At 38.3% G+C, this 21,517-nt stretch overlaps 3 protein-coding genes and 1 pseudogene across 9 annotated transcripts; 3 read left to right on the forward strand and 1 right to left on the reverse strand.

Moving 5' to 3' along the window:
* The first annotated feature begins 767 nt into the window (after positions 1-767).
* Positions 768-6,064, forward strand: LOC137748956 (neurochondrin family protein). Its single transcript, XM_068489145.2, has 18 exons — positions 768-924; positions 996-1,191; positions 1,359-1,521; positions 1,628-1,764; positions 2,013-2,116; positions 2,300-2,395; positions 2,610-2,703; positions 2,930-3,050; positions 3,162-3,361; positions 3,566-3,657; positions 3,728-3,783; positions 3,873-3,962; positions 4,064-4,163; positions 4,324-4,428; positions 4,509-4,581; positions 5,271-5,434; positions 5,525-5,579; positions 5,700-6,064. Exons 1-18 carry the CDS (start codon positions 922-924, stop codon positions 5,795-5,797), a joined length of 1,947 nt encoding a protein of 648 aa, XP_068345246.2. The 5' UTR covers positions 768-921; the 3' UTR covers positions 5,798-6,064.
* Positions 6,065-6,250: 186 nt separating this feature from the next.
* LOC137720525 (U6 spliceosomal RNA) lies at positions 6,251-6,344 on the forward strand (annotated as a pseudogene).
* A 604-nt stretch (positions 6,345-6,948) lies between these two features.
* LOC137731565 (hydroxyproline O-arabinosyltransferase 1) lies at positions 6,949-10,185 on the forward strand. Of its 3 annotated transcripts, none has more exons than XR_015956553.1 (9): positions 6,981-7,468; positions 7,909-7,976; positions 8,073-8,274; positions 8,362-8,459; positions 8,572-8,641; positions 8,819-8,890; positions 9,037-9,150; positions 9,279-9,569; positions 9,690-10,185. XR_015956553.1 is itself a non-coding variant. In XM_068470707.2 (8 exons), exons 1-8 carry the CDS (start codon positions 7,061-7,063, stop codon positions 9,336-9,338), a joined length of 1,092 nt encoding a protein of 363 aa, XP_068326808.1. In that variant the 5' UTR covers positions 6,949-7,060; the 3' UTR covers positions 9,339-9,680. The 3 variants fall into 3 exon arrangements, 1 of the variants encoding a protein (XP_068326808.1); XR_015956554.1 differs by having other exon boundaries at positions 9,944-10,185; XM_068470707.2 differs by lacking the exon at positions 9,690-10,185 and having other exon boundaries at positions 6,949-7,468; positions 9,279-9,680.
* LOC137731547 (uncharacterized) lies at positions 10,050-21,268 on the reverse strand. Of its 5 annotated transcripts, none has more exons than XM_068470678.2 (19): positions 20,960-21,268; positions 19,365-20,034; positions 19,178-19,266; positions 18,973-19,071; positions 17,855-18,536; positions 16,613-17,710; positions 16,387-16,507; positions 14,038-15,776; positions 13,823-13,949; positions 13,395-13,515; positions 13,214-13,297; positions 12,707-13,075; positions 12,139-12,234; positions 11,788-11,943; positions 11,480-11,659; positions 10,974-11,087; positions 10,709-10,891; positions 10,573-10,617; positions 10,050-10,333 (listed from the first exon to the last, which is right to left on the reverse strand). In XM_068470678.2, the coding sequence occupies exons 1-19, from the start codon at positions 21,038-21,040 to the stop codon at positions 10,199-10,201; spliced, it is 6,189 nt and encodes a 2,062-aa protein (XP_068326779.2). In that variant the 5' UTR covers positions 21,041-21,268; the 3' UTR covers positions 10,050-10,198. The 5 variants fall into 5 exon arrangements, with proteins under 5 accessions (XP_068326779.2, XP_088541634.1, XP_068326787.2 ...); XM_088685508.1 differs by having other exon boundaries at positions 10,050-10,406; XM_068470686.2 differs by having other exon boundaries at positions 16,613-17,707; positions 20,960-21,242.
* Between the last annotated feature and the right edge of the window lie 249 nt (positions 21,269-21,517).

Genomic DNA, 21,517 nt, shown 5'->3' on the forward strand with positions numbered 1-21,517 from the left:
CTAGACTACTTATTAAAAAAAAAAAAAAAAAAAAGGTTATTTTTACTACATATTTATATCATTTTTCTAATAACTTACTTTAAACCGTCCAATGACAAGTGCGAACCATGCGTTCACGATTTTATCCATGGTTGGGAGTTGCTATGTATGTGAGATGATTGTTTTATTTACGCGCGGTTCACCTTGCTAATATATGTTCACAGTTATATTAATTATGGTTTAGATGAGTTTAAATTTTAAAATTTGTATTGTATAAAAAAACATTCATTACCACTGAAGGGTTGTGAGTCAAGATGCACCCTTAAAAAAAAAAAAAAAAAAAAAAAAAAAAAAACAGAAAAACCTTGATTTCAACCATAGTTTTCAACGGTGGAGGAGAAAGTAAAAATAAAACCTATACAAGCACCTATTATTGGATTGAAATCGAATGGTTAGTGACATTAATTTCTTGGTCCCTAAACCGTAGTGTATATACTTGATTGGAAGTGGTGAACCCCTTCTCCAAAATTAGAATGGTTGAGTACAAGAGTCCAAAGCTTAAACTGTATATAGTAATCGTACGTACATTTAAATTCAATCTAATGAGTTTGAACACATATTTATATACAACCGGTGATTGTAAAGTGATCAAATCGAATGTCTTGGTATTTAGAGGGTTTTTTTTGGGCCTAATGTGTATTTGCTCTCGATGCTAATACTTGAGGGTTATGCAGGCCCAAACGGGAATTTAAGGCTCTTCTTTAGGGCTCAATGAGTCAAAGACGGTCGTTCAGGTCCCATCAAAACACGAGACGGAAACTCAGTCTGCAGAAAATCCCGGAACCCTCCTGAAGTTCAAAAAACCCTCCAAAAATCTCCACAGTTTTTTTTTTTTTTACTTCCTCTTTCGTCCTTCATCAACCTCTCAGCTCTCAGTCTTTCATGGTAAGTAATCCAATCCCCAATCTCTCTCTCTCTCTCTCTCAAATTTCTTCATGCCTCTCTCTGTATTCCAGGAATCGCAGCAAGATAGACAGTCTCCGGCTGCGGCGCTCGAAGACTGCTTGAAGCTATTGAAGGGCGAGAGAGACGAGCAGCGCCTCGCCGGCCTTCTCCTCGTCACCAAATTCTGCAAAGGCGACGACCTCTCCTCCCTCCAGTCCATTTACAATGCCGTCGGCGTCGGCTTTCTCGACCGACTCCTCAGGACTGGTAAGTTCTACAAACTCTTTCATTTTTTTCCTTTATTTGTTGAATTTTCACTTTCTGTCAATTTTTTGGAAACTGAAAGTTAATTCGAAGTTTGTTTCGAGCTTTGCGAATGATGCATGAGTGAAATTTAAGTAAATGATTCCGAATTTTGATATTGCTTTGGTTAGGGATGGGAAAGGGAAGCATTAGCAGTAGCGGAAGTGAAAATCGGGATGCGTATTTGCAGCTATCGGTTACTGTTCTTGCTGCATTCTGTCGTGTTCCGGAAATTGCTGCTTCAAACGACATGGTTTCGAAGATTCCATTGGTACTGGAAGTTTTATCCAACAGGTAGGGTTCTTGTCCAATTGAATTCTTTTCTTTGATGCTAGAATTGTGTTTTAAGTAACACATTGATTGCCGAATGACCTGATCATTTTATTCGGTGAGAATACAGACCAGGATCGGCTGTTCTTGATGAATGCTATGAATTTTTGTATTTGGTGTCAACGGCTTCTGAAGACGGAATCATGACGATGTACTCATCTGCTGGCATGAAAATGCTGGCTTCTCATATGTCCGTTTTGCCAGACGGTAATTGTTCTTGTCTTCTACTGAGCTTTTTAAAGACCCTAAAGGATCTTGTTAACGATCCGTCATTGCATGTTTAAATTTTGTTGCTTTCTAGGCAACTGTAAAGTTTGGAATCATTTGTGATCGTTATTCACTGTAATGTATCTTTTTGTTTCTTTTGATAAGAAAGCACTTTTTCTCGGCGACTTACGGGATTAGTTCATCTGTCTCAAATTACAAATGATTGATGAGATGAAATTTATGTACAGGTTCTCATCAAATGGAGCTTGCTATGAAACTCGTGCAATTGATACTAAATAAACTGTCTCTTGACATCATTAGCAATGACTATCTTCAGGAACTCGCAGTGATTGTAAGTTGAATTTCTAGATATCTTTTACTTCACGAATTCTTCAAATGTTATACTATCCTTTGTTTCACTTTAGCTTCGAAAATTTACTTTTGCAGTTATGCTGGAAGTAAATTTTCTGAATTGAAATTGATAATCTTCTTTGAAATTGGTATATGAATTTGAGTTATTTCTGCTTTAATACAGGTGGCTGCAATAGCGAGGCAATTTGCTGTCTTGCATAGTGCTGTGAAATTTGATGCGCTCCACCTACTGTCTGCCATCCTCTCATCGCAGTATGCGGTATGAAATCATTGTTTATTTCTCTTTTCTAGAAATAAAAAAAGGATTATTTGACTTAGCTAATTTAAATGATGAATGGTTTCTTATCAATTTTGATTGTTTGAAAAAATAAGGCTCCTTTTAGGTATAATTAAATTACCGGAGGGAAACTCTCCAGTTCTCTGTTGATATCGGTGACTTTTAGACTAATTATGTATCTTCCTGGTATTTTCAGGCACCACTTTGTGATTCTCTTCGTGTATTACCAGAAAAAGATTTGCCAAATTACATACGCGATGGTATTGCAGCCATTCTACAAAACCGTGTTGGTATGTTGAACTAATTATTTAATTCATTTTTGTTTTAGTCTTTTAGATGAAAATGGTGAAGTATGTATACGTTGTCATGTAGAGAAGTTATCGTAGTCTCTGATATTTTAGCATTTTCATTATTTTTCTTTTAAGTTTTGTTACTTTCTGTAAGTTCCTTGTTAATTATATTTTTTAAATGAAAAGTGGAGGTTATTAATGTTATTTTCTTGTCATTTAATGGCAGCGCCTACCGAAAAGCTTCAGGCACTTATTTTGGCTGATTCTATGATGATGATATACGGGGAACGATGGTTGATAGGTCAGATCAGCTTAAGTGAGTTGAAAAAGCCTATTCCAGCTGACAGGTCTGCTATGCCTGTATATGATACATGTCTGCATTTCCGAGTGCGTGTATGTGTGTTGATTTTATATAATGGGCAGGTCTGATAGTCCATGTTTGTGTCTTAATTTTTCAGGTGCCTAGTGCTAGTACTGGAGCAATCAAGGGTTGAAGTTGCGGTTCTTCTTAATGAGCTTGCCCAGTTGAAAGATGAAGCATCCAAGAAATCTACGGCCCCTGCTGAGACAATTTGTTTAAAGAAACGGAATGTGGCTATTGCCTTTTCCTTACTTGAAAAGATAATTAGCTTAATATCAAATGCCAGTGACAATGAAGGTAAGCCATTTTTGCCAGATTTGCAGGTTTGGGAGTTCCATAATTTTTGTGGAGAAGCATGATGGTTTAATGTGTGTGAAACATTAATTTAAATTTCCTCCCTATTTTATGTTTAGTATTTTTTTTGCAAAAGAGCTGTTTGGTACAAATATACGCTTATCTCTTAACTTCAGTAAAATGTTAATCATCTCTGTGCAATTGTAGGGGATCCTATTGATGAAAATACTTGCATGACGGTGATTAAGGGCCTTAACGAGACAATTGGCGTAGTTTTAGAGTATTTACAAGATGCAAGGGTAAGCATAGTCATTTTATATAATTAGAGTTAATATTACTTTCATTATTTAATCACGTTATGATCCACAGGAACATGGACAAAGGAAGGGAGATGATCTTCTTGCTTCAGTGCGGCTAATTGGGAGGTATTATTGCATTTGTCTAGTTAACATGTTGGTGAAATTCATGGAGACATAGGAGCCACTGTTTTTAATTGTTGATATGCGTGTTTCAGCTATCTTGCAGAAACACCCCTTGCATGCAAAGAGAATGTTAGAGAACTTTTAGAGTATATGCTTTCTGTTGAAGGTGAAGATGAACAAGGGTATATTATCTCGGAATAATTATAGTCTAATACACAGACAAACTTTAGGGGTTTATAAGCTTTGAAAATGATCTTTTATTTCTAATACGTCCAAATGACAGCCCCTTCTACTGTATATGCTTTTTGCTTCCAATGCTCTGCCAAATGACAATGGAGATTGAAGGATGTAAAGCTTTGGTTTCCTGTGGTGGCCATAACGCTGTAAGTCTGGATTTTTTTTATCCTCTTTTATAAAGTACTTGCTCTATACATTTTTCCAATTTTTTTTTTTTTTTTTTGGTTTTATGTAATGGCCTCGTGATGTAGTCTCAAGTTGAAGTCTACAAAAGCAATTTAGCAAGCATGTTGAATCGATTTGCAGGTTGTTGATTGCCTTGTAAAATTGATTGGGCCACATGGCTATATGGTTGAAGATAATGATCGCATTCTTTTGGCTTGTGACACAATCTTGAATCTTCTTTTAAAGGTAGTGTAATCATCATTATATACCAAGAATATTATTTATATTATGCAATCTATGATCTTCTGTTTCTTTTTCATATATAGAAAGAGCAATTGCAAATCCCACTGGATGATTCAGTGCTTGTTAATCTATTGAAAGCACTGGCATACTGGACAGGTACCCTTTTATCAACTTTCTTTACCATTAATACGTGCATTGAAACTGCTCATTGTTATGAAACCACCTTTCCTTTCGTTTTTATAATGCAGCAGTGGTATTATTTAGGAAAACTGATAGTATTGGTTTTGATTTTGGTGTTGCATTAGAATCATAACGAAGGGCATCCAGTTCATTTTTCGAAAGCGGTAACATTTTGGAGACTATTCCATTTGGAGAGTACCCCGTTTACTCTTTACTGTTAAAACTGAGATTTTGTTTCGTGATTTTAGGAGCAAAAAGACTTATTAACTCTAGAAAAACCGAACCAAAGAACTTTTGGAGACAGATTTGTATTTGAATCAGAAAGCCTCTGATCTCAAGTATCTTTCTTTTATGCCAAAGTGTAATAGTTTTCTCTTTCATGTTATGTCGTTCTGTTTTTGTAGTCTGATTCGATTTTTATCTTTGCGTTTCCAATTGTGATATAACTTGCAATTTTAAGGGGTTTTATTTATTTGCTTCAAATAGTGCATAATATGATGTGGGCCCATCACGTTGTTTCAAACTTGATACTACTTGACAGAGCTTAGAGCTGTATTATCAGCATTCATTTTCGTTCTGTGCATGCTCTAACCTCCTATCTTTTCATCCTTCGTTCATGCAAAAGAGATTGGGCATCTTAATAATTCTTGTACACCTGATTTCAGAGGGTAAGGATGACCCATCCACTATTATGATGGCTTCAAGCATTTGCTCGCTGCTCTTTGATTTGACATCCGAGAAGGCTCTTCTTAAGCATCCTAACTTTGATGACAGCACTCTAGATAGTTTATCTCGTCTCATCGCAAGAAGTATGGCTTCATGGGGACAGGTATACTGCATGATAGGAAATTGATTGATTTTTCTTTATAATTTTAAAAAGTTGTAGCTTATAAGGTGCCCGTTATCAAATTCATTGTAGGGTATGTCTGATGCTGCTAAAGAAGAAGCGGATCTTCTTGAGATTGTCACGTCAGGTTTGTTTCTTCGGAATTTGGTCCCAAATTACTCAACTATTCTTGCGGTTGAAAATGTGTATAATTCTCAGAAGCCTTGCATTAGTGTTCATAGGATTTTGAATCGTCAAAATGTTGCAGGATATTCTCAATGGGCGAATCGGTTCTCTCGTGTGAGGAAAGCCGTTGAGAAAGAGCCAGCTGGTCCTGCAGCCCAACAATGGACTTTTATTTACTAATATGGTTGGTTACGGCTTACAACAATGAGGCGTTGGATTCTGTCGGATGGATGATGAAATTGTGGGGGGAAATTATCCTTGTGTTCTGTTTCAACTTTAAATCGAATGCGCCCAGCCGAATGACAACGCCTCATGCTTATCAGCTTCCTCTCTCCCATCACCAACGAGTTTTATGTATCGAATAGTTCTGTATTTTTTTTGAGTTACAGTTTTTCTGTATATATATTTGAATATAAGTAGTTCAAGGAAAAATACGTTTTTACACAATGCGAGTACGAGTTGTGTTGGCTCATATATGCAAATCCGTTATTGTTTGTATCTCTTTATAATTTATGTATCTACTTTCAGACATATATTAGAACGCGCAGATATATACAAATGAACGCCAGTCCCACATCGACTGTGACCATTAATATCGATGGCTTTATATAGAAATGCTTCCCAACAAGGTTTGTCCCTTCGGGGACATCCGATAAAATTGGAACGATACAGAGAAGATTAGCATGCAAGGATGACACGCATAAATCGAGAAATGGTCCAAATTTTTTTTGTTATTTTTGGATTATTTTTTTGCTTTCGTCGAGGTTTTCACCGGACAACAATTCAATCACAAAGCTCCTTCATCAGTGACCTTTTTGTATAATTTTCTTGTTTGCGTTAAGGTGTCTTTTGAACAACAACTTAATCACAAAACTTTTTTATGAGCGATCTCTCTTGTTTATGTAGCATCTGGTTTTTTTTTTTTCTTTCGTCGAGGTTTTCACCGGACAACAATTCAATCACAAAGCTCCTTCATCAGTGACCTTTTTGTATAATTTTCTTGTTTGCGTTAAGGTGTCTTTTGAACGACAACTTAATCACAAAACTCTTTTATCAGCGATCTCTCTCGTTTATGTAGCATCTTACAATGAAAATTGTCTTCAACACCAATATAGTCTTTGTTGCACTCTTGCAACTTTTATGTAGCATTTTTATTAAGTAGAAGAATAGCTTATTGGAGTGTAAGTTGATTAAGATCATAATTAACCTTTCCGAGTTTATTTAATTAACCTAACAACTAACTATTTAATCAAGTAACTCCATCGTTTGTTAAAAATTTAAAAAACACACCAACCAGCCCAACATAATTAAGGCCCAGACCCAAAAAAGTTGGGTAAAATCTAAATGAAACGGAGCACCTACAGCCACCACCTTCACTTGCTACTGAGATGAACACACAGACAACGACTTTCTCCAGGCGGCATTTTTAGAGAGAGAGGAAAAATGGGTTGTGGAAATTTCTTCTTCACCATACTGGTGACCTTCTCCGTAGCTCTGATCACGTATAACATCATAATCTCAGCCAATTCGCCACTCCAGCAGGACCTTCCAGGTCCTTCGAGATCATCATTGTCGATTGGTGTGGACCCCATCATCCAGATGCCATTTCACAGATCGCGAGGAAAATCGGGGAGATCCAAGCGACTGTTCCATACGGCGGTGACGGCCTCCGACTCCGTCTACAACACGTGGCAGTGCAGGATCATGTATTACTGGTTCAAGAAGTTTCAGAACGAACCCGGTTCGGAGATGGGCGGGTTCACTAGGATCTTGCATAATGGGAAGCCGGACAAGTACATGGATGAAATCCCAACTTTTATTGCCCAGCCTTTGCCTGCTGGAATGGATCGGGTTGGTGGGCTTTTCTCTTAATTTGTATTTATTTTATGAATTTTGATTAATCTGTTTATGTTTATCTGCTTTTTTTGGAAGTTGGTAACTGAATTTAGCATAATTTTGGACTTTTTCGTATGTGTGGGAGATGGGATTTTATTATTTTTGTCTAGAATTTTGGGTTGCTGAGTAATGTTGCAAATGGAGAAGTTAGATTTTGATTGCTTTTTTGGGGACATTGCTAATATAGTGATGAAGAATTTACTTTGATGATTAAATTATGCAATCTAGACTTGTGAATTACGGAACCCTGAAGGAATTTAAACTTCTTTCGGGCTAGCTTGTTTACAAAAGAAGCGGGTGAAGTTTTGTGGTGATGAAGTAATAATCTCCGTAACTGTTATTTTGGTAGAAATTACTTTTTAGTAGTTTCTTAGCTTCCATTTCTGCAATCACAGGGTTATATAGTTCTCAACAGACCATGGGCATTTGTGCAATGGCTTCAGCAAGCAGACATCAAAGAAGAGTACGAGTTCCTAGTTTCAGTACTTAATAAGTTGATCATCTTTGGTGTTTCTGTTAGGGTTGACTTATCTATATTGTATGGTTACCGTGTATGCAGTTATATACTGATGTCGGAGCCCGATCATGTGATTGTCAAGCCCATACCAAACTTGTCCACTGATGGGCTTGGAGTCGCGTTTCCTTTCTTCTACATTGAACCGAAAAGGTACGAGTCAGTGCTCCGGAAATACTTCCCTGAGAACAAGGGACCAATAACTAACATTGATCCAATTGGAAATTCGCCCGTCATTGTTGGGAAGGTATTTATACTTGTCATCTGCCAGTTATAGCAACAGTTATCTTTAGGTTTATGGTGTTTTGACATTTTTCAAATCTATCATTTTCAGGAATCTCTTAAGAAGATTGCTCCGACCTGGATGAATGTTTCTTTGGCAATGAAGAAGGACCCTGAAGCAGACAAAGCTTTTGGATGGGTGCTTGAAATGTGAGCTCTCACTAGTTAACTTAGTTCTTTGATGACGATACACAAGTTTCCAACTACCTTAGCCATCAAAACACTTGTTGACCTTTTACGTTCATTTTGCATCATGATATAGGTATGCTTATGCTGTTGCATCCGCTCACCATGGTGTTGGTAATATCTTGTACAAGGATTTCATGCTTCAGGTTTAGAACTCGTTTTCTTTCCTTGTAATGTTTAAGTTTTTTCATGATCGCAAGTTAATTTATCCATTCGTTACTGTCTACAAGATCAATTGGTTGGTTCACAAAATTTCAATTTTTTTTATTTTTATATTCTAATGCTCAACTTACCAGCATTACTATTTTTCTGATGTATATCAGCCTCCATGGGATAAAGAAATTGGCAAGAAGTTCATAATTCATTTCACTTATGGATGCGACTATAATATGAAGGTACGATGTTTGATAAGCTCTTGTATACTTTCATGTGCAATATTTTATTTCTGACGGTTTGATTTACTGCCCAATACATGTCTTCAGTTTTCAAGAAATAAGAACTTTCAGCTCTTTAATATCTGGTTATGATTTTCTGATATCAGGGTGAACTAACGTATGGGAAAATTGGAGAATGGAGATTTGACAAACGATCTTATGGTACTGTTGCACCGCCTAGAAACCTCCCTATGCCTCCACATGGTGTTCCAGAAAGCGTGGTATGTATCGTCACCTAGTAGTACAGTAGTACTGTAGTAGTAGTGTTCCTGCATAGTTGGTTAACGCTAGCGAAAAACATGCAGTTGACCCTGCTTATTCTATCCTGTCCCGAAATTTAAACGTGCAGGTGACGCTGGTGAAAATGGTGAATGAAGCGACAGCAAACATTCCGAATTGGGGGGAATAGGTAAAAGAGCCTGGTTGGAGCTGATGTAGACACTCAGCCTGTACAAATAAAGCTGTGCTGCCTTTTGGTACACAGATGCCACTTGCGGAAAAGTTTGCGAAAACTTTCATGTCTCGCTAATCAGCTTGGGTTGCACGCTCGCCGTCACACTCGAGTTCCGTTGCTCGTATGACCTAATTATGAGAATTTTAACATGAATACATCTTGTGAATCATAAAGTTAATTATATAGGTAAGGATGTGTTATCCACACACTCATTTTTACTTCAAACGTCAGATTCATGATCAAAAATGATAACATTTGTTTTCTCCTTGCTACGCGCTGAAGTTAGCTTTTGATAACCAATGTTAGGATTTTCCCTTTGATTCGAATTGTGGACGCCTGAACTGAGTTTTCGGACACCGGGAAAAGTACAGTTATTTTACTCGGATTGAGATTCATTCTGGATTTCTTTGTCCGGAGCCACGGATTGAGAGATGGAACGGTGCGGATCTCTCTCTCTCTGTTGAACGGTGGAGATCCAGAATGAATCTCATTCTGATTTATTCAGTAGACGAGGAAACAGAAGTGGACCTGACATGTTCATGTGAAACACGGTCGCACAGGTAGGTGGACAATGATGGACGGCATGTCTCCACAAGTATCCACAAGGTTTTGGATTCCTCCCCACATGTGCTCCCATGGTGGCCAGATGATGGACGACAATGAAGATGAGGACAACATTAATGTGGTATTTTCATGTTTGGAATTCCAAATTTACCAAAAATTATACATCCTTAATATTTGAAAGTCGTCCCACGAAAATTTACAACAAATACATGAAAAAAAGAAGGAATAATTACATGCATGCATCGTCGTCCTCAATTCAAGTAGCGCCTGCAATTCTTTGAATTGCAAAAACATGGAATCTTCTTACCTTCATCCTCATGGTTGAAGTGGTAGTCATATGTAATCTCTTCTCCGGGGAATATGTCCCGCTCCGCGAAAAATACCACCTGTGAATTGGGAAAACTCAGTAACTACTCCCAAAACATTCATACGTCATTTCTGCTACCAAATGTGAACTCTCTACATTTCAAAATAGGGGAATCGCTTCGAAATTCTACGGCTACAGTTTCTTAAAACAATTTATGTGGCCAAACACCAATTTTCATACACAACTTTTAGTTTGAACAAACAATACTTAGAAGAGAGGAGAAAAAAAAATTTAGTATCACGATAGATTCCAAATTACCTTCTTTTCATTCCTCACAGACATCACTTTGGCGACGCAATTTGGCTGGTCGGGTAAATCAACAGCAAAGTGAGAAAACTGAGTGAAGAAGTACAGAATGGTAAAAAAATGAGTTGATTGAAGAACAGAGAATTACCGAGCAGGAATGGTTGACAAAACGAGCAATCCCTCCCTTGCATGTGGCATCAATAATATGCTCTTTATCTATCTTGAAGAAGTAGCAAGCGCTCTTGTACTGAAGCTTTTTACCAGATTGGTATTCATTTTCCCTTTTGTCGGCAACACGCAGCCCCACTATCTCTCCAATATACTCAACAACCTACAAAGCACAAGGATACTACATCATATCTGGTATTATAGGAAAATACATGCCCCAATTCTAAAATATGAGAATGCCAAACCATTTCACTGCGGGAAATGAATCGAGACGTGTAAAGGCCAAGGGCATGTATGCCAGACTTGTACACTACTAGATGCTTCCAAAACTTTGCTTGCTTGTAGCGTGCATATTCTTTCTGCAAGTGAAAGTAAACATTGTAAGGTTAAGTCGTCTTATACATGGTAAATTTTACCACAGTTTCCAATTCCAATCACAAAACCCTATATCTCATTCTATTGCAAATATTAGCACTAATCATGGTTATCAGTGATAATTAGATATATGATAATTCACAAGGGAGCAAAAGTGAGCCACGACTTTCTATTTCTGACGCAACATGAACTGACATCCTTAAGTGAAACGCCATATTTACTTGCACAATCATCCTGAAGTGAGCCACAACTTTCTATTTCTAACATAGTTCGCATTTTCACAATGTGTTGGCCATAAAATTGCATCTCACTTATTAAAAACTGAATAACCAAAATGAATCATGAGGTAAAGCAGCCTCATCCCTCATGAACATACCCGACAATCATGCTCTATATCCGAGGCTGGCAGCTTTGGAAGCCCCTGAGTGGATGACTTCTGACCATTAATATGAACCCAAGCATTTAACTGCTCCTGAGGAACAAGGCATCCACCACTGCCCTTTGACTGACCATAATGATTATGCCTGAACCCATCACGTTTACGGCCCTTGTAACCCTACTCATAAACAAAAGAACGAAAAAACAAAGAACAACGAAATTAGAGAAGGATAATATAGAGCCTCATTCTGAAGGTAACTGAGTGGCACCCTCGCAAATACAATACCACAAAGTAAGGTCAAATACCTCAGTTCTAGCGCAAGTTAACTCCTGTTTTTCAATGCAACCAGTTTCAGGGACATGGCCTGATTCGCACATTGGGTATGTAGCATGTAGCACGCATTTTCCATAAAAACCAATATTTTCATTGTCAACACCCTCAGCTTCACTTTGCAACAGACCCTGAAGGGGCCACACAGATAAAAACCAATGGCAAGAATCACAATCAGTTTTAATGTGACAAGGAGTTTTTATAAAGTATGGAAAATATATACAAACCCCAATGAGAAGGCAACAAATTCCAAGAAAACACCACAAAACAAACAATATCAAGCACATTATTATACATCAGGTACATTTTTAAGAAAGAGTTGAGACCTTCTGATGAGCACACCAAGGGTGAAACTGAGCAGAACAATTTGCAATCCTGCACTGTATACATGAACCGCCTGCTCGCATACATATACAACAAACCTGAAAAAAAGTAGTTTAATGAAAGTACGAATTAATGTCCAACCAAAGGCCGGGGGGGGGGGGGGTTGTGGGGTGGGGTGGGTAGGGTTTGTTCGGTTTGACCAAAAACATATTTACTTGATGGTAGTTAATAGGGATGTGCTCGTATCTTGTTATTTCCGAGAAAATCATGTTATTGTTCTCCCTCCCCATCCAACCAAAGAAAGGATATTTTAAATATTTTATTGACAGTCAATTGCATTTAACAGATGGACATGGTGCAAAAGACATGTGTCATCTTATAATATTTAAAACATGCCCAGTCCTAATAGTCTCTCTAATTTTAGGCGTACCGAAGAACACACTAATTTGCTAAGCTTCAGTTCCATTTGTTATATATCCAAAACCAAGTCTTTCAAAGAAAAGAATCTTGACAATCTCTATCAATATTTATACATCTATTTTTCCCTCAATTATTGATTTTAATGCTTACCACATCTGCTCTAGGATGTGCACCAGAGACATCAAAAGCACTCATGGTGTCAACATTTGGGCACCGTGTTCCAGGAGTCCAAAGCCCACAAACCATATGAACCCATTGCTTAGTTGCCGAATCAAGTAATCCCGCTGTAATGCTATTATGTACGACATCAACTTGGTAGGACATATCCATAAAACAGACAGCTGAGGTCAAGCAATGCCACCCACTCGAATCCTTTTGCAAAGTTTTAACTGATGAAAACTTATTCTTGGGCATGCTTTCTGTTTCAGTGTTCCAAGCTTTCAAAAGGCTTTTCACAACTGAGTGACTTCGCAGCGCTTGAGTCATGGCACCACCACCATAACCACACAGAACACAAACCTAGATGAAGAAACAAACACATTGCAATCCACAAGTTAAAAAAAAATATTTCAAGCGAAAGAAAATGAGTAAGAAACAAAACATGTATGAAGTTTTTTCTAAAAGAAAATTATACTAAAATAACACCCTTCCTCTTACAATATTTTTTGAACTGGTCCGGCATGGCCTGCAATACCAATGGCCTTTAGGTTGTTTTGAGACACCATAACAAGCCTGATGCACCTGTTCATTATGAAACTTCTCCGTATCACCAAGTTATTACAAAAGAACTAGGATTATATTCAAGTTCAAGTTGAGCATGCTCTGGATTGCCACATACCTTGATTGAACATTGACTACACTCCAGTAAATAATTGATTTCATCGTTGTTTGAGCTACCACAAACACAGCAGAATGCATCTGAATCCAAATCAGAATGGCACCATTGCTCTAGAGTGGAACTGCAAGAAAATTTAGGAAAACCAATCATCAGTATTTATAAGAGAGTTTTAACAAAACACTCCCGGTACTGTTCACTTTAAACAAAAAACCACATTTATACCTTTCCCTGGTACTATTCATTATACCTTTAAAAAGGGCTTTTCATTAAAAGGGAAGTTTTTTTGGACTTTTCGTTAGTTTTCCTTATTTAATGCATGTTCTTATTTTCCATTTGTATAACATGCCAAGAATGGGAAACATTGTATACAAGAAATATCAGGAAGACTTTTAAAGCAAAATAATTAAGGGATCAATTCTCTTGCTCACATTTTAGCACTAAGTTTGCAGAGTCCAAGCTTATTTTCACCACTCTTTTGGAGATGTCCTTCTCTCTTTGCTGGCAGACAATTTGAAATCTTTGAAGCAGAAGCACTTTCAAAGCTGGGATCCTTCCCTAATGAACAAATATCATTTAGGGGAAAGTATATAGTTTCAACAGTAGATTAAATAACAAAAGAAATGCAATACATTTGTATGTTTACCTTTCTCGGTTAATTCATAAATGCTACGCTTGCGAATTTCCTTAGACTTCAGCTTCAATTGAGCATGGGCAATAACGCCTAGCTTACCATGATCTTTCTCACGTTGATTATCTCCCAATTTCTCCAATGAGGACAACTCTTTACGACATTTCTTTTCTCCAATGGAGCACCCTTTCTTCGTTTTTTCCACGGAAGTACCATTTAGTTTACCACAAACAACAGCCCCACCAGGGATTGTTTTCTGAAGTGATTTAGGATTACAATCTTTCGGGACCTTGCATCTTCTAGAAGAATTAAGAACCTTGCTGAGGGGAACAATTTTTGCTGGTTTTGGCGTGTCTCCAGGCAAACTTCCATTAGCTAGTTCACCATATTTTCCGCATACTATCGGTCTTGCCTTCCTATAACAAGTATTCACCAGCTGAATAGAACATGATTTCAAACAACCTACAGATGTTTGCTTTCTTTTTCTTGCACCTTCTTCACCTGATTCTTGTATTTTGACATGCCTCGAACCATTAGAATTGAAATCCCTCTTACATTTCTTTCCCCCAGAAACTTCGGCAGTATCACAGTTGGCACCACCACTTGGTTCTGTCTGGTAAAGATCAGTTTCCTCTGTGTCATTGTCATCATAGAATTTGTGCAAATCTCTTTTACGTGAAAGCTTCTTTTCTGAAGACGATATAGGCAGTCTGGGTTTGGAACTGGACTGAGTTGCACAGGCCCCAAAGGTATGAGTTTTGGATTGCCCCAATGGAATGAGCATCTTCACACATTTTGACGGATGAGAGGGAACCTGAACAGGGTCATTACATTTGGGGGTTTCTTCTCGTACAGGATAAGGACCTGAAGTGGGACACGTCTTGGAACCCATTTCTCTCTTTTTCTTCCCAGTTTCCGAGTCTCTCTCAGAGTTCTGGGGATATTTGTCAAGCCCAGCTGGGATTTTCTGTTGACCTTTTCTCCATGTTAAAGAGTTTAGGAGCTTAAGCTCATCCAGAAGGCTAGATGATTGATGATTTAAATTCTTAAAAGACCCAAGTTTTCTCAAGCTAGTTGAGGCAAAGAACTCCGCACTTTTTACACTTTCAAGTGCATCATCTGATGACCCGCATTTACCAATGCCTGACCCTTCATCAAAAACAAGATTACTTACACATCCATTATCCCCAGCATCAACTGTTGAAGAATCTACCTTGTTAACCTCAATTGATGCCTGGGTAACAGCCGGCACAGAACATCCAGAAGAAATATTAGAAATTTCATGCTCTTTCGAAGATTCCACCATCTGCAAAGTACCATTGGAGTGTTTAACACTAGTATCTGCAAGCTGCTCACTATCTCGTCTTCTCGCATCAAACAAATTAGATAAACGGTCCACACGCATCACATCAGAAACTCCTTTGACCTTACTCGGAACATCTTTCCACTGTGAAGCATTACAGATGTTCTTGGGTAATTTCCCATTCAACTTTCCCCTATGATCTAAGGAAACAGTTTTATCCTTTGGAACAATATGGTTGTTAGCACATTTATGAGTAAATGTCGTGGGGGATTCACCATGGACTGTTCCAATTTGTTCGTTAAAGGCATTAGGAGAACCTCCAACTCTTTCAAAATTCATTCCTAAACAGTTTATGTTGGCTGCACAACTGCAGCTGCCATGAAAACAACCATAGGGAACTTTGTGGTAGCATCTTTCATGTCCTCTAGGCTCATTGGTGTTCTTCCCACTTCTGCTATGCACAGACAATAAAGGAAGAGAGCTGTTAGAGGGAGCAGATATCACACTGAATTTTTTCAGGGAAAATATTGTACATCAAAGATTCCACACAGTAAATTGAAAGCATGTGAGTATACCAAAAAGCTTAAGAGAGCATAACTAATTAGTAAAATGAAAGACACTCGGGAGTGTCGATGAGCTTATAACAGCTAATATGCCACATATAAATACAAATTCACTTGCAGTTATAAATATAAATTCATCAACAGATGAACATGTGCCCAGACATACAAACATACATCACAATCCAAGAGTTTAAAGGCAAATGCCCCATACAAAATATAAAAAAAAAAGCAGATAAAAATCCAAGAGTTTGTGCATAAGGAAATTGGCATGAATGTCTAAACACTAAGATAAGATCTCAAACCATTCAAACAAAATTCACAAAACTGATCTCAGATGAAACGCTGATCCAGATTTTCAGGGTAAAATATTGAGATAAGGCAGGATGGATCACTTCTGACACTAAATACCTTCAAATTTTAATATCAACTTCCAATAAAATGTGGTACAGTACAAAATTAAAAACTCCAACTGAGAGCCATTCTAGATATTAAACTAACCTCAATGAGTGTTGCTCATTAAACAGAGGAACAAAGGAAATTTGATGATTCATATCAACTTCTTTAGAATGTAATGCAGTTCCTTGTTTCAATGTTGACAAATGACAGCAGGTGTTAACACCTGAATGAAAACAAAGCCAATGTAAGATTTACATTACAAGAGTGAAAAAATCAATTCCTGCGTAACCAAACTTATACATAGGCATTAAAAAAACAGTGTTCTTACCAGTCATGGAAGCAAAACCTTCATCAGTTCCAATTCTACAGCTAGCACCTGGTTGGTGTGATTTAATGGTGCCATCATGGTTACTGGTATGACTAAGTTGTTGGACTTGCTTCTCGGATGCTGAAGTGTCAACAAGAGAATTCTGCATATAAGAAGAGCAACCAAATCTTCCTTCCCCTCGGTTCATGGGAAGGGAAGGCCATGCCTGGTGTTGCTTCGATAACTCCAGCATTTGCCTTATTGCAAGCAGTCGTGAATTATCATCGGGCAAGTGAGTGGTTACTCCAGTTAACTGTTCTCTAGATAAAGCAGGTGGATGATGACTCTGATCTGATACAGATGTTGAAGCACTAACAGGAATGCATTTTGAGACTCCATCTGAAGAAAAAATTATGCCAGATCCTACCGATGAAGTCAAGGGTGGGAGATCAACATGACCAACTTGCCCACTATTACTAAAAGAACAAATCTTCACAGGAAAATTAGAATATCTTCTAGAATCAGGTCCATTGGGTGCTACCCCAGACAACTGGTGTGAGTAGCAGCTGTCTTTATGTACTGTTAAGAAATGAGGATCACTGCTTCCACTCAATCCATTGAAAGAGCTTGAGATTTCAATTTCCTTGTGAATTCTACACCCTGAATCCTTTGAAAGGTGAGAATCATTAGCGACAAAACTTGCCCCTTTAGCCTTGTCAATTAGTCTATAGGAACCCAACTGAGACATGTTCAATTGCCTTTGTAAATTATTACCTCCATTCCAGGGGCCACTAGTGAGCTCAGACTTGGCAGAATGAGTTTCATAATGTTGTGTACTTCGCATAGCATGCTCACCTCCATTATATATATAATTACTGGCTTTTGGTCGTGAATTTTCATCAGGTGGAGCATTGAGATTGGTAAGAAATGAAATCACAGAATCCTGGACCAGGTTGCAATTGGTTTTCTCTACTCTTGCAGCATCTATCGCATTACTGATTACAAATGCATTATTTCCACGGTTTAACTGCTTTCCATCTCTTTTTGTGCTGGGATTATATGGAACAGCAGAAAACTGAAGAGATTGGCCAAATTTCACCCCTTCACTGCAGTTGGCTGCTGCAAAAACAATAAATATCCACAAATTAAATGCTATATGGTTGATTAGCCATGATGGGAAAATGAGAACATATTAACATAGAAAAGTTTACACCATAGGTACTATGCTTTATGGGAAGAAAAAGAAGAAGAGCTTTGACGCACTGTTAGGAATCATCTGTTCAGGAAAGAGAGACTTCAGTGGATTTGCATGTGTGTCCAATAGCTGTGGACGTATAGCTGATAGATTTGAATTTCCTGAAGTTTGAGTTTGACCCAACTGGTATGGTTGACCAAGCCTCAGCTCAATATTTGAAATTGCAGCATCCCTTAAGGCACCATCCTTCCCATTTACAGTTCTGCAAACATTTGATTCTGTACCAATGATTCTTCGGTTCTGTAAAGAATGGTGTGTAATGGATGAATTTCCATTCTTCATGGACTCAACGTAAGCAGATGCGGACTGACAGCCATCTTGCAGTCCACAACCAACCAAATTTGAGATTGACTTAGTGCACTCCAATATCAGGTTATCAGCCATACCATGTAAATTGTTCTGTGAAGTGCCAGTCAAACCCTTGAGAGAAATGTTGTTGCTATCCTGAATGTTCCTTTGTTGTTTATTTTGTACAGAACCAATAGCAGAATTCTGGTTTGTAAGGAGGCTCTTTAAGAGCGCAGCACCATCTAAAGACCGCTGAGAACTTGCTGAACCTCCAGATGAGCGAACCATATGAGACAAGTTATTGGATATGTTGGGCATAGTCACACTAGATTTCGCCAAAGAGGCAGTTGCTGATAATCCTTCAGGCCAGTCCCATTCACTCCGATCTCCCGGAACCCTAATCTAAAGCATCATAAAAATATCACGATCCAGTGTTGTCGTTCTTCAAAAACATGCAAATAAGAAATCCAATTCTCAATTCAAAAGACAATAATAAATTAGTCAAAAGGGGGAGAAAACATGGTAATTGACGACGCCGAAGTAAGAGTCTAAACTCAATAACTATGGTTCTTTTCAAATAAAACAAGAAATAAGGATTCAGGTTCCTAGAGTAAACACTTGAGGTTTTATCTGCAGGAGTAACTCTTTGCAACACACAAGCACACGCCTAAACGTTGTGACACTGACATACATACACACAGGGGAGACAAACATGCCCATGATCTACAGATATGAACATATGCATGCATGCACTTGCACTAAGACATGCGCACAATGGCAACGGCACAAAGCAATAGGGCATAAAGCAAAAGGGAAGTAATTGACATGAAGATCTTACCCCAGAATTCAGGAAGTAGAGCTTGCACCACTGGGCAATGGTCTCTCCACTGTCCATACGAACGACGTCCCCCGGGTTGACATCATATAACCCTGAATGCTGCAAAATAAGTTACAGTGATTTTTAAGCAAAATTACAAGTCAATTTCTTTGCAAATATATATCAGAATTAGCAAATCTGTAGTATCATTGAATCACTAACCTACCTCGCAAAATTTCAGGACAGACATGTGGAGACAATGGCATGAACAAACAATTCCAACAAGTCCTGTATTGCTGAGAAGTAGATAACCACCTTTTCAAATAATAAAAATATCAACTCGAAGTTCAGAAAGTAAATTATCATCCAAATATCAAAGTCAATAATAAGACCAATGTCCTTAAGGCACTCACTAGTGGTTGAACAAAAAACACGAGGGCAACCATTCATAAAACCCAATGCTTGGTTAGATATAGAGGTGCTTGCATCCATTGACTTTGTTCTTGACGATTGAATATTTGCTCCACAAGCCTTCGCTGCCTTCCTAGTATCTGCAGCGCTAACACCATGCCATTCCCCGCTCAAGGAAAAAGAGCCCCTTACCTTCTCACTACCAGAGACCATGTCACATGTGACTACCTTGGCCAGGTCCGAATTCTGCAGATCATACAAAACAGATTTGCTTCCAAAACTGGAGCTTGGGACTGACTTTGATGAAACCTTAAAAGAGCCTGCTCCGCCTTGCAGGTGTTGCCCACTCATATTTTCTAGGAGTAGCCCACTGGATGTGACTGGAATGGCACTTCCGGTACCATTCACAATGAAATTATTACTATCTGGCAGACGCTTACAAGAGGTACCCATAGGCTTTGGATTTGATAATCCTTGAAAATCACACTGGAATACCGATTGTGACCCAGATAAGAGAGCTAGAAATGAATTTCCCAAAGTAGCATGTTCTGATCTGTGGGAATCTGAATACGGAATGCTTGAAAGTACAGGATCTTGTAATCTACCAAGCATTGTGGGTCTTAAATCTTGTGAGCCATGTGGATAAGAATAATACCCTGCATTGCTCTCCATCTATATTGCAAATAAAAATCCATGTTCGTAAAGTGAGAAAAAACATACCAAGATCACAAAATTAGAAAATTTAAACGCATAGAGGAATCATCGTTTTCAGAATGGTGCAGAGTACAATTAATAAATATTCAAAGAATACATATGTTTCACATACATTAAGAAACAGGGCTATAAGAAAGATATAAAATATTTGACCTTGAACACAGTATCTCAAACGCACGCCTGCTTGTAGCGACGAACACCAGTTCATAAAGAATGTTGTTCCCCTAGGTTACTGTCACGGTCAACAATCACATTGTATATGTACATTCTTTCTCCTAGCAAACATGCACACATATGCATTTTTGTATTTAAGGGAATAATAACAGCAAAAATCATAATCAAAGTAAACGGGCAATGAATCTACTAGAAGCACAATGTATCCTAGTTAACAAATACCTAAGTTTGTCACACACTCATGGAAAAGTAGAAATGCTTTGGAAATAAATAAACGAAATACAAAAAAATTCGTAATCGAGAAAAAAAAAAAAAGAAAAGAAAAAAAGCTCACTAAAAGACTTAAACTTAATCATTCCAACGCCTACAAGGCTACAACCGTTCTCCAAGACCCCATGGTCCAAGGAAACTGTGGTCGCCCACCGTTCGATCTTCTTCCAACGCTGAAGGAGAAAGTACCACAATTTTCTTGGACCATCGGGGTTTGGAGAACGGGACTCCCTGCATTATATACACATGCAACATTTTTTTTTCTTTCTAAACTGGCTGAAATGTGCTTCCTCTGACAATTTTTCTACACAGCTATCTCAATGTACAACACACTTAAGCACAAGAAATCAATTAACATCAACTACAAAACATACTAAACAAACAATTAAAAGAGCAAAAAAAACAAAAAAATGAAAAAATCACCAAAAGGACACAGTACCTGATTCCGAAGCTCCTGAGAGGACGAGGAAACCATTGACGGGAATGTCGAACTATATTTAGGCTTCCACGAGCTCTCCATCTTCCGGAGCTCTCAGAAACCCTAGCCGCCGTTAAACACCACCATCAAATGCCGGCGATTATCTCCCGGAAACGAAAATCGGCCCAACGGCTACTAAGACATGGTCGCGGCGGTCAAAAAAATCGGAAAATCAAAAGCAGCAGAGAAACCCTAGGTTTCAGCAGAGAGTCGAGAGAGAGTGAGAGAGTAGAGTGTAAGCAGTGGAGCTTTCACAGAAGCAAAAGCTTCAGATAGAGAGAGCATCTCTCAGTGGTTCGAGGCAGGGCTAAACAGTGCACTGATGCTCACGCGCTGACGCGTGTGGCGGGTTAAACGAATGTCAGCCGTTAGATTGTTTGTTGGTAATTGGTGGGAAAGCAGGGGCGATGTGGACCGTCGATTGTGAAGACAGCTTGGATTCGGTGGTTTGTATTGGTTGGGAAAAAGAAGACCAGTCTTGTTATGGTCGGGCACTGTGGCGTCACAAGTACCACTCGA

Source organism: Pyrus communis, chromosome 15, assembly GCF_041283825.1.
Source record: "Pyrus communis isolate YQ-2024b chromosome 15, ASM4128382v1, whole genome shotgun sequence".
Lineage (NCBI taxonomy): Eukaryota > Viridiplantae > Streptophyta > Magnoliopsida > Rosales > Rosaceae > Pyrus > Pyrus communis.

Excerpts from the sequence above, each read along its gene's own strand:
- LOC137748956 (XM_068489145.2), top strand. Across the intron at positions 2,396-2,609 it reads TCCTCTCATCGCAGTATGCG|GCACCACTTTGTGATTCTCT; the intron begins GTATGAAATCAT and ends TGGTATTTTCAG. Across the intron at positions 2,704-2,929 it reads CATTCTACAAAACCGTGTTG|CGCCTACCGAAAAGCTTCAG; the intron begins GTATGTTGAACT and ends ATTTAATGGCAG.
- LOC137731565 (XM_068470707.2), top strand. The coding sequence starts at position 7,061 with ATGGGTTGTGGAAATTTCTTCTTCACCATACTGGTGACCTTCTCCGTA. Across the intron at positions 7,469-7,908 it reads TGCCTGCTGGAATGGATCGG|GGTTATATAGTTCTCAACAG; the intron begins GTTGGTGGGCTT and ends CTGCAATCACAG. Across the intron at positions 8,275-8,361 it reads CGCCCGTCATTGTTGGGAAG|GAATCTCTTAAGAAGATTGC; the intron begins GTATTTATACTT and ends TATCATTTTCAG.
- LOC137731547 (XM_068470678.2), bottom strand. The coding sequence starts at position 21,040 with ATGGAGAGCTCGTGGAAGCCTAAATATAGTTCGACATTCCCGTCAATG. Across the intron at positions 19,072-19,177 it reads CTGTCCTGAAATTTTGCGAG|CATTCAGGGTTATATGATGT; the intron begins GTAGGTTAGTGA and ends CTTATTTTGCAG. Across the intron at positions 11,660-11,787 it reads TAACTTGCGCTAGAACTGAG|GGTTACAAGGGCCGTAAACG; the intron begins GTATTTGACCTT and ends GTTTATGAGTAG.